Here is a 13,990-nt window from a genome sequence, read left to right on the forward strand (position 1 = left end):
GGTAATTCGATGTATTTACCAGTGTGCTCGTGTGCTCCGTTAACGTGGTGTACGAGTTCCGCGCGTTTCGTCGAGAATTATGTCATTTACGGAATCATGTCCGATTGAGAGATCAAGTGAGGATCCTTGTCATGATGATATGTTGGAGCACTTGGAACTGGGTAAAGAATCGTCTGCTTGAACGAGTTTGTTGGTCAGTAGGGTAGCTAGTGTTTTGAGTACCGAGGTTTTCTCAGGCTTTGAGGTTTCGGACTCTTAGCATACAGTGAAGGTATTGTAAACTGTAGAGATCATTCTTTGGATGCGCTGTTGTTATATTTTTAAGTACCATCTACTCTGATTTTTAATCAGAATTTATCTAGGAGATTGCTATTTTGTACTATTTGAAATGTAAAATTACAAATACTTACGATCCTCGATTACCTCTTAATTATTTCAACGTTGAGGATTGAATGTTTAACACTGTATGTGGGGAAATTCGGTAGTCGCGTTTATTGAGTTTGAGTAGTATTCGAGCAGTCGAGAATCTGAATAGCATTCGACTAGTCAAGTATTCGAGTAGTCGAACATCTGAATAGCATTCGACTACTCGAGTATTCGAGTAGCATTCGACTAGTCAATTACTCGAATAGTATTCGAGTAGTCAAATATTCGAACGATAAAATACCCGAATAGTATAAATAACTCGTCTAACAAGTGTTTCGAATAGTGTTGAACCGATCGAGTATTCGAGTAATCAAATACTTGAATAGAATTCGAGAAGTCAAATATTCGAACGATAAAATACTCGAATAGTATAAACACTCGACTAACTATTTGAGTAGTGTTGAACCGATCGAGTATTCGAGTAATCGAGTACTTAAATAGAATTCGAATAGTCGAGCATTTGAATAGCCTTTGATTGATCGAGTATTCGAATCGCATCCGAGTAATCAAGTACTCGAATAGTATTCGAGTAGACGACTATTCGAATTATATTCCTTGAGTGCTTAAATCCTTTAGAAGAAGAAAAAAAAATATAAAAAAATTCAACTCGACGTGCATTGCTGGATCATCGTAATTTTCTGTTACGTTGGCACTCGGGTGTGCGATTCGCCTCGCGGACGGATCACAGCCATAAGTTAAACGCTTGCCAGGCGTGTGTAATGCTTATTAACGGTGTTCGCGTTCCCGCGTCGATCATCGGGATCGATAGAGTCGAGGTCAGAGAGGTCAGATACGCGATGATCGACGACGACCCGGGCGCGTTCGTCAAAGCAGCTTCTTCGTGCCTCCAGCTGATCGATGATCCGATTCGGATCGATTCACGATCCTTTGCGGCGTCTGTTTGCTACCGTGCTGCATCCTTGGACGTGGACTAACCCAGTTTCGGTTTCTATTAATTATAGGCGATTAATAAAATTACCGAACCAAAATTGCTACGAGAGAGAGAGAGAGAGAAGCAGAATGTGTCGCGGCTGTTAAATTTGGAATATTCGCACCGTGATAATGGAGTTTAGTCTCTCTTAGGTACCAATTGATACTTGTTGCTACGCAGATACATATTTCTTTTTTTCCACGGAGCGATGTAAAATTAATCGTTCAGTTTCGAAAATTGATTACTCTGTAACTGGGTTATATCACGCGAACATGTATTCGCAACTCTGTCGAGTCGTTCTCATATTTCGCAACTTTATTTCCTTTACAAATTGATTTCAATTATCTGTTTCTATATAACACACTCACTGTGTAGTAAATCCTGGAAAACAAGGTTCGATTAAGTTTTGATCGCTCTTTACGTCGTAGAGATACAGTTTATAAATTGCAATATTCCTTAAAGGAGAAACATATTTCATAGAAGAATAGAAAATATAAAGTCACGATAATATACTCTCCCTATCATAGTGTACTAATATTTCATTCATCCTCCTTTTTAAACATAGTCCTGTGACAACGTATGCTCTCCGTTTATTTCACCGTTTCACGCTATATTAGGTAGAACCTCGATAGTTGTACAAAAATGGCTAAGAACTCTTGCAACTTTCGAGGTAGCCAGTTCTAAAGCGAAATAATTGGAATTTATCCGGAAGCGGTGATCAAATAAAGACTTATACAGCCATCGATAACCAGCCAATCATCGTCTACCATAAACCATCCCTGGAACTGATTCGCACGACTCAATTTCCAATCACTGACACTTGACGCGCGTCGTTCGATCGAATTGCTCGATTTCACGGCGCGAATCGTTCCAGAAGACCTCGTCCTCGACGATCTTCTACGCCGAGACGTATTTCCTCGTGGTTTCCTAGACGCCAGACCATAATGCTGCGATTCACCGTGGGAATCTTCCGACGTGTACCGTTGCATCTCGTAGTTCTCGTTCGTTGTCCCGCCAAACGAACCGTGATTCCATTTAACCCTCGCGATTGCCACTTCATCCAACGTCAACGGGGGTGGTCACCATCTGGACGCCATTTTTGAGTCACGCAGTTGCGAAGAGAAATGGTCAGGAGAGTGTTCCTCGGACGATGATTACAGTTTCGACGATTTACTTTCGCCACGGTGACGGCGGAAAGATCGTGGAAAATGATGGTACACTCTATACTCGGGACAGAACAATGAGATTTTACAGAGAACGTACATCTTCAGAATCCTACTTATTTCTAGAATTTCTCTGTTAATCCTTTCGAGCTTCCATTCGAAGAAAATTTCACCTACAATTCACAAGTGTAGCGACAATGTCGAGTAATAAACAGATCAGAAGAAAAGTCTAAAACAAATAATTGAGTACTCCGTGCGGAAACCTCGCAGTGGTATTCGTTAAGCACGTACTGTGAACGCCTATGGGCGTTCACAGCACGTGTCGATCGACAGGGTGCTCGTAATTTTCAATGTGAAAGAGTAATATTAAAAATCGACTTTTCCAAGTTGCGTGGCCTTTATTCTAAGAACTGATTCTATTGTTTAACATTTGTAATGGCGCGGAGGTGTTGGACTTCGTCCTACGACTCGACTCGTAAAAAGTAGCTATTACGAAGAGTTAGGCAATCCGTAATAGCGCGAACGACTTCTATTGGTAAATCTACGGATTCGCTCGGTCAAACAGGAAAAGTGAGACGGTCGTGACTCGGCTTTAAATCGCGGAAGCGGATCATTAGAAGCGGTGGATGTTAGAAACCTGGGACAGTTTGAATCCCATTTACAGAAAAGTGGCTCGCAGATTTGGAGGCGCGGCGTGTGTAGTGTGCGGAAGCCTCGTCGTCGCGTTTGCAGCGCATGGTCGCTGAACGCCGATGGGCGTTCACCGCACGCAACGAGCGTCCCAAAAGTAAATAATGCAAATTGTGTGGATATTGCTACATGGCGTTGAATCTCTCGATTTTTGGGACTCTGTGTGCGATATAATAATATAATTCTCTGTATCCATCGCAAAATGAAGGATACTCGATCTCCTTTTGACGTCGTGTTGCAAATTAATCTACACCTCAGAATTTTTTCGCTGCATTCGAGTCCAGGCATTGAAATCTCCAGCTATGTATGTCCATAAAATGAAAATTGTGTAGCTTGAACAACCCTCGGGGAAGAAATTCTTCCCAAAATATAATTACTTGAACCCTATACGCATTATAAAATAAAAGATACTCGATATTCTTTTAACCTTTTGTTACAAACAAATCTACATTCGAGTCCAGACATCAGAGTCCCCGATCCATTCTAGACTGTTCGGTTTACAATTCGTCGAGACAACTGGTCATCGAAACAAAAGGAAATTATATAGTACGAAAAGTGGGAATATTCCCACAATTTGACCGATATATTCGATCCCACGAAAGCGATGCTCTCGGTTCCACCTCGAGAAAATAAAAAGACGGAAGAGCGGTTCGACGCGATCCGAAGAATGCACGCGATCGTTATTCTTTCGCGGTTATTACAATCCTTTGATGATTGTACCAAGTCGAATTCTGGAAAATGTAAGCCCCTTTTCGACATCGGTATACTCCCCTCCGTACACCTTTTCTTTCTCTGTTTCTCGAGCTGTTGGTTAACGGTTCGACTCGCGCGCGAGAAAAAGAAACGCGAAAAACGATCGGTCAGGGTGACGGATGAATTAAAAATTACAATGGCAGTCGACTGGTTCGTAATACGCGCCTTAGCTGGACCGTGAGAAACCTATCATCCACGTGTATTTTTGCCAGCGATCCATAGATCGTGACTGGCTTGGAGGATCGTAGCTGGCGAGAGCCACGTTTCGGTTCGTTAGCGGATTAATCGCGAATTGAATGAAAATGCTGGTCTGCAACTTCTTGCGACGTTGCACGGGATTTTTCTATATTCCCCGATGACCAGTTCAGAGGTATTGATAGAACAACGGAATCGAGAGCGAGAAGAACGGTTCTCGAGCGTAATTTATTACGTAAACACTACGGTAGGTCTATCGTTCCGAGTGGTTACGGTTTATTACCCGATTTTCATCATTTTGCGATGATAAGGGAAGGGTTAATTCAACGAAGTAAAATAAATAAAGTTTATCTCGAGTCGAGTAAATACAGAACAAACGAGTTAGATTGTGTTCATCGAGGTTTATTTTTAAGTTTACAAGAATCGTTCTTATCGTAGTGTCGATACTTTATCGATCTTTCGTTTTAAGTACAATCTGCTTGATAATAGATTAGATGGTTATCATGGAGTTACGATACTAAAAGGATAATCCTATAGAACGAAGTAATGAAAGTTTATGTAGGTACGATGCTGGAAAAGTTCCAAATTTTTAAGTAAAAATAGAAGAAATAAATTGAGCTGCACTTATCGAAGAGATTTTCAAAGATTTTATTCTATTACCTACGATTAATTTATTATCTAGTTATCGTCGCTTTATCAACGGATGTTACAGGCTCAAAAAATCCCTACTTCGGGATAAAATTACGACAAAAAAGATTCAGATATCAACAGGTCTTCGTAGGCTTCAAATAGACCCAGAAATCACCGAGCAACCCTTAACCTCGAGTTTCAAATTTCAAAATTTTCGAGCAAGACTAGAAAAAATAAAAAATTGCCCTTATCGAAGAGTAAAGTTTACAAAAATTCTTATTATAGAAACGACATTTGTAAACTTTAAGAGAAAGTAGAACCTTTGTGTTCTCGTTAACATTGTAGATCAATATTTTATTAATTTTCATTCCGGATTCATTATTCCATTACCTATGGTAAGTCTATTATCTAATTATCATTGCTCTACAAACTCAAAAATTCCCTATTTTGGGGTAAAAATGGGCCAACGAAAGTTCAATATCAACAGGTCTCCGCAGGCTCGAAGTAGACCCGGAAGTCACAAAGCAACTCTTAACCTCGAGTTTCAAATGTCAAAATTTTCGAGCAAAACCAAAAAAAAAATAAAAAATTCCACTTCTCGAAGAGTAAAGTTTACAAAAATTCTTATTATAAAAACGACTTTTGAAAAATTTTAAAAACCCCAGTAGTAGAGTTTTCGTTAACAAAAAAACCTTTCGCTCTTGTTAACATTGGTAGATCAATACTTCATCGATTTCCATTCTAGACACGTTCCGTTACCTACGATAAGTCTATTATCCATATTATAGATAAGTCTATAATCATCGTCGCTCTGCAAACTCAAAAATTCCCTATTTTTGGATAAAATTGAGCCAATGGAAATTCAATGTCGAGGAATCTCCCTAGAAATGGAATATCTCCGGAAGTAACCGGGAACCGACGGTTTCCGTGCGAACGACCCGAAAATCTCGACTCGTTCCTTTCGCGAACGCGAATCGATTATTCCCGGGACGGCTGGGAAAATTGGCACGGGTTCAGTGCTGCCAACCACGAGCCGGAGGAAACGCGCGAAGCCTGTTAAAGTCGAGCGGAGACCTCGCCTCGAGTTGCTTCCTGTTGCTGGTCATTGTTAGCGGTGGTTTTCGGCGCGCATCCGCTCGCCGGAGAAAGCGTATCGCCTCGGGCCGATGCGCGCCTTCTGTTGCGGCCGCTTCCGCCACGGAACGTGCGGTTTCCGGTGCGTGGCGCACGTACGATATCGACTGCGATACCACCTCCGTTCCCGTATCGATAGTCAGTCGAAACTGGACTGTTGCTCGTGTCGGTCGCGATCCACGTATCTCATTCCCCGCTTCGTAAACGTCGAGTCTCACCATTGCTGATTCTTTTGTTGTTGTTTAATCGTTGTGTCCAAGAATTTCACGAGAGTCACCCCCCCACTTTTTCCGTGGAATTTTGTCATAACTTGATTCTTATTCGTCAATGATTCTTTCGTCGAAGTTTTTGGTTATTGTACCGTTTTTGGAGAGGATTTTGTGACATTTTTATTATTGTTTTTTAATACTTTTGTTATTATTATCTCTTGGTTTTCTCCGGCAGAGAGTTTGGACTTTTGAAGAGGATCCAGTGTCGGTGTTTACTTGTTACAAGTCTTATTTACGAGTTCACGAAGTACCGGAAGTGAAACTATGAAAATAGAAATGAAATCTTGACAAGTGGGAGGGTATTTGGAGTTTTGATTGTGGATTTGTTTCGGGACTGTGGTTAGAATATTGAAAGCAATTTAGACAATTGACGAGGGTATTTAATTTTGTTACAATGGAAGCTTATCGTGAGTTTTTGGAATTTTTCACTCGATGTTTCGAAGTGTATTAAAAATTCTGTGAACAACGAAAGTGAGTACAAGGTCACAATTCACGGTTAACGAAGAAAAGAATGATTTAAAATTACACAGTGTCATATTTCTTCATTCCGGAACATCGTTGAATTTACCGATTCATTTGCTTTGTTATCGTCAGCTATTTTCAATTAGTGTAAACGGGGCAGATAAAAGACTATCTTGAACTTAGCACTCCGACAGTACTGATTGGGCCTTATCGACTTCCTGAGTCCCAACGTTGAACCAACGTGTTTGATCATTCGTGGCAAAAGTGCCGAAACGTATCTTCGAAGTATTAATTGTTTAAAGAAGTTAACGAAAGAACGAGAAATAGTTTGACAGAAATCTCAATTTTATTACGAAATACAAGAAAGCACAGAAATTTCCTACATTCGTTAATATTAATTATAAAAAAAAAAATGATAAACGAAATTCTCTGAAATTCAATATCTATTCAATCTCATTTCTTGTTATTCGAAAATATTAACAAAGAATGTTGTTTCCCCGTGACTTGGGTAATGTACAATAAATGTACAATATCTCCAGTTTTCGAAGAAACCATAAAAAAAAAAATTCCATCAACATAACGAGTACTAATTCTCTTTAAAAATCGATAACCATAGTTTCTACAAATCCTCGAAATTCAAACTGTTACGATATCTCCAGTTCTCGAGTATATCAGAGTATATTGTCCAGAGAAACAAAAATATCCTACTTTTGTCCAGAGAAAAGAAATTCTCTCTGAAAATTGATATCCATAGTTTCTAAATATCCTCGAAATTCAAACTGTTACGATATCTCCAGTTCTCGAGTATATCGTCCAGAGAAACAAAAATATACTACTTTTGTCCAGAAAAAAGAAATCCTCTCTGAAAATTGATATCCATAGTTTCTAAAAATCCTCGAAATTCAAACTGTTACGATATCTCCAGTTCTCGAGTATATCGTCCAGAGAAACAAAAATACACTACTTTTGTCCAGAAAAAAGAAATTCTCTCTGAAAATTGATATCCATAGTTTCTAAAAATCCTCGAAATTCAAAGTGGTACGATATCTCCAGTTCTCGAGTATATCGTCCAGAGAAACAAAAATATGCCACATATGTCCAGAAAAAGAAATTCTCTCGAGTACGAAATCTCTGTGAAAATTGATATCCATTTGTTCTAAAAATCCTCGAAATTCGAAACGTTACAAAATGCCCGTCCTCGAAGTCCTTGACTAGCAAAGGACACCATCCCGGATCCCCTGAAAGAAATCAATGTCCGATGTCTGATCTAAGATCCGTAACTTTGCGCGTTCGTTCGTCGGCGTGCAACAGGACCAGTCGTCTCGCGGATTCACAAGGATCCTCGGGTGTATTCCTTGGTCCAGTCACGGTCCAGGAATATCCTGAACGCGGCCTGGGAATATCCTGGCGGTATCCACGCATTCCGCATCACCGAAGCGAAGTTATAAAATACCGAAGTGGAAACGCTCGAGCTGCTTCGAGAGGTGGTTTTGTATTTCAGTTTCTCGATCGAATTCCATCATACCTCTTTCTCTGTCTGTCTCGTACACAAACCATGGTCCCCTCTTTCTTCGTGCTTTTGTTTCGCGCGGAACGATCGCCTCGAAGGAATTTCCCGCCAATACTTTCCTTCAACGAGTTTCCATCCTGGAGAAGCCAACAGTCCCTTTCCAAGGTGTTTCGAATCCTTAACATCATCGTCAACGGTAGAGAAATCTAATGTAATTTGTCCCTTCGAATGATCGTGGATCGATCACGAGGAATTTCGATTGGGAAATTTAGCTAATCGATTTAAATCTCTTCTTGGGATCTTCTCTTCCTGGAATTGAACGCCTCGTTGAAACCGTGACTCTTGAACGAATCGATGCGTGAGAATCGACGAGAACAGCCGCTGTAAACTCGAAAATCACCGTGGAGTTACGAGCGATTTCTTTCGTAACGAAAACGATCGTTTTGGGAATCTTTGAAATATTCGAAGAAGCATGGTGAACCCTTCTTACGGTGTCCAATTAACGAAAAGTTTCACGAGTTATCGACCGGGATCGAAGGAAACTACTTATTATCTTCTTTGGGACTAATTGTCGCTTCTTGTTTTCCAAAGATGGCCAAACATCCGGGAATAAATTACTCGTACCTACTGATCCGCAATTATGCTTTCAAAATTATGAACGATACCGTTTGTACGATCTTTGAGAGACTTTTATACGAGGTATTTCATTAACGATTGTTTTTCGTTATTGTTGCAGTATCAAGATCGTCCAGTACAGGTACCAACAATCTCCCACCGTTGACGTTCCATCAAGTTCATGGTGACAACATCACACTTTGCAATGGCGCCACCATCGCCAGAAGACACGAGAGCTTCTGCAAGGGCATCACGTTTAGTGCGAGGCCCGTACGAGTGGGTGAAAAGGTAAATTTTTGTAGGAATAATTAATTATAATCTATACAATATTCTATTCGTTCGGTATGCACAATTTAGGGATTTTCCCGAATCAAAAGTAATTAAAATAATTAGAAATTTATAGAGGTAGGGTCGACCAAACTTTCACCACTTGTCATTGGAAGAATATCCTTTTAGGGATTCTGAATTTAAATTAGCATTAGGGAGTTAGGTATCCAAAAGGTTAAAAATTCATAATTTACGTAGTATTCATCGGTAACTAATTCTTTAGCATCGATATCAATCCAGTTATCCAACTAGGTAATACATGACATTTTTTGCAAAAATATTTCAAACTAAATCTTTCTCTGTTCTTAATACAGTTTTTATTTTTCATTGAACTATACTATCCCAGAGATAACCAGAAACGTTAAATATTTCTCTCTAAAACTTTCAGGCTAAATTCTTTCTCATAATTATTCCTGTAACACTTACACTTACTAGGTTGTTCAATAACTTTTGTCGTTCGATATTACTCCCCTCTGTTTTTAATACAATTTTCATTTTTCATTAAACTATACTATCCCAGAGATAACCAGAAACGTTAAATATTTCTCTCTAAAACTTTCAGGCTAAATTCTTTCTCATAATTATTCCTGTAACACTTACACTTACTAGGTTGTTCAATAACTTTTGTCGTTCGATATTACTCCCCTCTGTTTTTAATACAATTTTCATTTTTCATTAAACTATACTATCCCAGAGATAACCAGAAACGTTAAATATTTCTCTCTAAAAGTTTCAGGCTAAATTCTTTCTCATAATTATTCCTGTAACACTTACACTTACTAGGTTGTTCAATAACTTTTGTCGTTCGATATTACTCCCCTCTGTTTTTAATAGTTTTTATTTTTCATTAAACTATACTATCCCACAGATAACCAGAAACGTTAAATATATCTCTCGTTAAAACTTTCAGGGTAAACTCTTTCTCATAATTATCCCTGTAACACACTTACTAGGTGGTTCAATAAGTTCAGTCGTTCGATATTACTCCCCCCTGTTTTTAATACAGTTTTTATTTTTCATTGAACTGTACTTTCCCAGAGATAACCGGAAACGTTAAATATATCTCTCGTTAAAGTCTACTTTGCATAATAATTCGTCGTACCGAAACAAGTTTCAACGAAAGCCATGTTGCAATTCCGTTTCTCGGCTACGAGTTCCCGCGATAATCGATCGAGTCACCGTGGATTTTCCTTCGCCGGATGGAGAGAGGAAAAAAGCGCCGACCATTTTTCCGCGTTTCCTCGTTCCCTTCGCCGCTCGTCCGGCAAATCGTATACGCCAGAGCGACGCTTAATTGTGAGAATCGGGTGACTTTTGTTCCACTCGACGGAGCCGTCGTTTGCATTCCCTATCTATTAAACCGTGGCCGACCGAGCCGAGCCGAGCGACCCTGAAGAGGCCAGCTATTTCACGTGGGCCGACGGTTTAGCGTTTGCTCGTCGTTCAGTCGTCGGCAACTGTCCATATCCAACTCATTCACGGTAGTGATGGGACTGAGACACGTGTTCCGACACCATTTTAAAATTGATAGCGCGTTGCCGCAAAATCGTCCGAGAAATATGTTCGTACGATTCGAGAACGAGAAATATATAAAGCATGTAACGATGGGACCGAGACACGTGTTCCGACACCATTTTAAAATTGATAGCGTTGCGTTAAAATCGTCCGAGTAACACGTTACTGCGATTCGAGAACGAAAAAATATATATAAACTTCTCTATCGCATTCGCTGTGTTCAATTTTGAGGAAAAATATTCGAAGCTTACCGAGGGGCGAGAAGAGACCAATTATGGAATTTTATAATACACAGAATGAGTATAGTAACTTAAACTTTGGTCAGATATTCAAATTTTGGTAGAAAATTCTTGTGGAAGATTGAAAATAATTGTGACTTCTTTTAAGGGATGCATCGGTGCAGTTGCAATGTGCAACTTTATTGAATGGAACCCTGTAACTTTGTTTTCTTATAACTCGATTCTTTGTGCGATTCTGCATAAGAAAGTATTGGGTTACTACCTCGTAGAAATGAATACTTTTCAAGATATTTGTTACGGGGTTCTTTTTTTTTTTAAATAAAGTGTACTCGATCGAAAGAATTATTATCGTAGTAAAAAATATTAGTAAATTTGAAAAAGAATCAGAGGTTTATATCCATAAATATTTTTCATGTTGAAAACAAAGGAGATATTTAGGCAGAGCCCTTTTCGGTAGGGACACTCTGTACATAGAACTCGAGGTACAAATGGGTTTGCAAAACAAAGGATACTCTAGAAAACCGAAGAAAAAAATGCATACATTGACCTCTTTATCAACAAGTATATCCGGTAATAACAACGTACACCTGTTTGTTTACTCGATAAAATACCTGGGAATTGATACCTATTGGATATTAATGAATACGTCGTTGCAGTGCCACTTCTAGAGATTGCAGGGCTCCCTGTTTCTATTCTGATTCGACAGAATTTCACATCGATTGGTTTCTGTAAAATTAACAGATCTTTAACTTTATTAACATTATACGTAAGTAGATATATTCAATGCTCAGACCTGATTAAACTTTGCTCAGATCTTCGATAAAATCCATTTAAAAATTAAGAAGCAACGAACGCTATTTACTCCGATAAATTAAATTTGGCACAAAAATATCTCCAAAGTCGAATCAACGTTAAATCGACAAAGAAATCGTGCCACATGAATTAATATTTCCAGACAAGTTGCCCGACAGATTTTCGAATCGATAAACAAAAATTTGCTCGAAATTTTTAAAAATCTGACGATTTCGAACGAATGAAGAAAAGTAGCAATGTTACAAAACCTCCACCGATATCACATTAACGGTGAATCGACCGTCCAGTGACAGTTGATCGATGGAAGTATTATATATATTTTTCATTTTTTGCCATCTCTGGTATTGCGTCATTGGATTGGTCCCATCGCTAGTCCGTAGATAGAATCGCACGTAGCAACGTGTCTACGAAGTTGCGTGCGTTCGCACAGCTCTCTTTTCATCCTTCGTTATACTTCTCTCCTTCTCACAGAGTGGAGATTGGCGAGGAGCGTGGGCGAGGCATTCGAAGGTTCTCTTCATTGGATTTCACTAAACGCCTTGGAATTGGATTCCCAGTGTCGTTCGATGTGGAACGATCCACGTAATTCGTAATCCAGCGTCTTTCGGGAGACGTTGGGGTGTTAATTGATCGGCCAGATCTCGCGTGCTCGTTCAACAATAATAATTGGTTTCCGTGCTCGAGAATCGACGATTCGGTGACTCGAGTGTTCGGCTACCTATCACGGGAGATATCTCGTGCTTTCGAGCCGTGGGATCTATTTTTAAGTGTTTTTAACCATTGAACACTTTTAATGCATCGCGGAGAGAACGAAAGAGTAGGTAACTTAACTGTTTGGAGCACAGTGGGTTAAGAAATGTCCCACCTTTTTAATAACCTGATATGTGGAATGTTTCTCAGCCCACTTTGGTCAGATCTTCAGGAAAATTCATTTAAAAATTGAGAAGAAACGAACTCTATTTACCCCAGTAAATTCAATTTGGCGCAAAAATATCTCCTACCAGTTGCTTCGGATAGAAAAATTATCCTCCAAAGTGAAGAATTAAAATAATTCCATGCAAGTTGCACGGTGTTAATATTCCATCTTATAAATAAATATATAATTAATCTATTCTTTGGTTTTAGTTATTTTGTATCATTTGATACGTTCAGCAACTATGCCTAGGAGAGTTAAGGAGAATGTGGTGCCATCACTTAAGTAGAGTATGGACAGTGTCGAGTAGCTTTAGTTATAGTCCTTGGGAGCGTCTGACCCAATACGAGTCGGAATTCCTTCCAGGGTCGATCTTTCTTTCTCCTTGCAATACATCAATGACGTTGGGTCTTTCTTTGCCGAGTATGGTCATTGATCAGGGAACTCCGCACATTTGGGTTTAACGTACTTGGATACTTCGTCTGTGGGTTTCTTTTACGGGACTCTGATGAGACACGAATTGTGTTCAAATCTTTGGACGAATGTTAATATGTCAACGTGGGAGTTTGTGGTATCCAGGAAGTTTCTTCAAGACTTTGAACGTATAATACAATATCGAACGTGCGATTTCAAATCTTTGAACACTTATCGATGGAATAGAAATTACCTCGTAGTGTTTGAAAACTCGTTTATTCGTTTCTTTAAAAATTTGTGGGCCCGTGAAGATACTGTAAAGTACTACATACATAAATTGTACAAATATTTGAACATTTTTAATATCGTGTAATAGAATACGAAGACGACAGCATGGTTGATAATCTAAAACATTTGCAAAACTTCGAGGTATTTTTCTCTTACAAATTGCAAAATTTATCGGATAGAAGTAATAAAAACATAAATTGTACAAATATTTGAACATTTTTAATATCTTGTAATAGAATACGAGGACGACAGCATGGTTGATAATCTGAAACATTTGCAAAACTTCGAGGTATTTTTCTCTTGTAAATTGCAAAATTTATTGGATAGAAATAACAATCAATTCTATATTAATATTTATACTTTTTGTCGTCCTCGCAAGCTTTGCTATCAAAATAATTACCGATAGATGTCGGTATTTATCTGCTCGTATGTTTCATATTAGACAACAACAAGAATACCGTTTGTTCGGGAATTCCTGTCGAAACCATTGTTTCGAAATTGAAAAGGACTCGACTTTCACTCGACTGCCTCCGGAGTCTCATTTTTCCCTGGAAACGTTTTCAAATAGACCATTCATGCACCGTTGTTTCTTCGTCGGACACCGACTATCGTAAACTGTAAAAGTAGCTCGTTGAAAAGACAAAGCGACCGTTTATAAAGACTTTACGCTCTAGGAAAGGGAACATCGTTCGAACTCGATATT

At 39.1% G+C, this 13,990-nt stretch overlaps 1 protein-coding gene across 3 annotated transcripts in view; it reads left to right on the forward strand.

Moving 5' to 3' along the window:
* The window catches only part of Neur (E3 ubiquitin-protein ligase neur), a 69,719-nt gene that overhangs the window by 45,194 nt on the left and 10,535 nt on the right, over positions 1 to 13,990 (forward strand). For 2 of the 3 annotated variants that reach the window (XM_076319043.1, XM_076319045.1), the window contains exon 2: positions 8,900 to 9,066. In XM_076319043.1, coding sequence (XP_076175158.1) covers positions 8,900 to 9,066 — 167 coding nt within the window. Of the gene's footprint in view, positions 1 to 7,598; positions 8,138 to 8,899; positions 9,067 to 13,990 lie in introns of those variants that run through there. The other variant, XM_076319044.1, reaches the window with a different exon arrangement.

The sequence above is a fragment of the Ptiloglossa arizonensis genome, chromosome 8, assembly GCF_051014685.1.
Source record: "Ptiloglossa arizonensis isolate GNS036 chromosome 8, iyPtiAriz1_principal, whole genome shotgun sequence".
Taxonomy (NCBI): domain Eukaryota; kingdom Metazoa; phylum Arthropoda; class Insecta; order Hymenoptera; family Colletidae; genus Ptiloglossa; species Ptiloglossa arizonensis.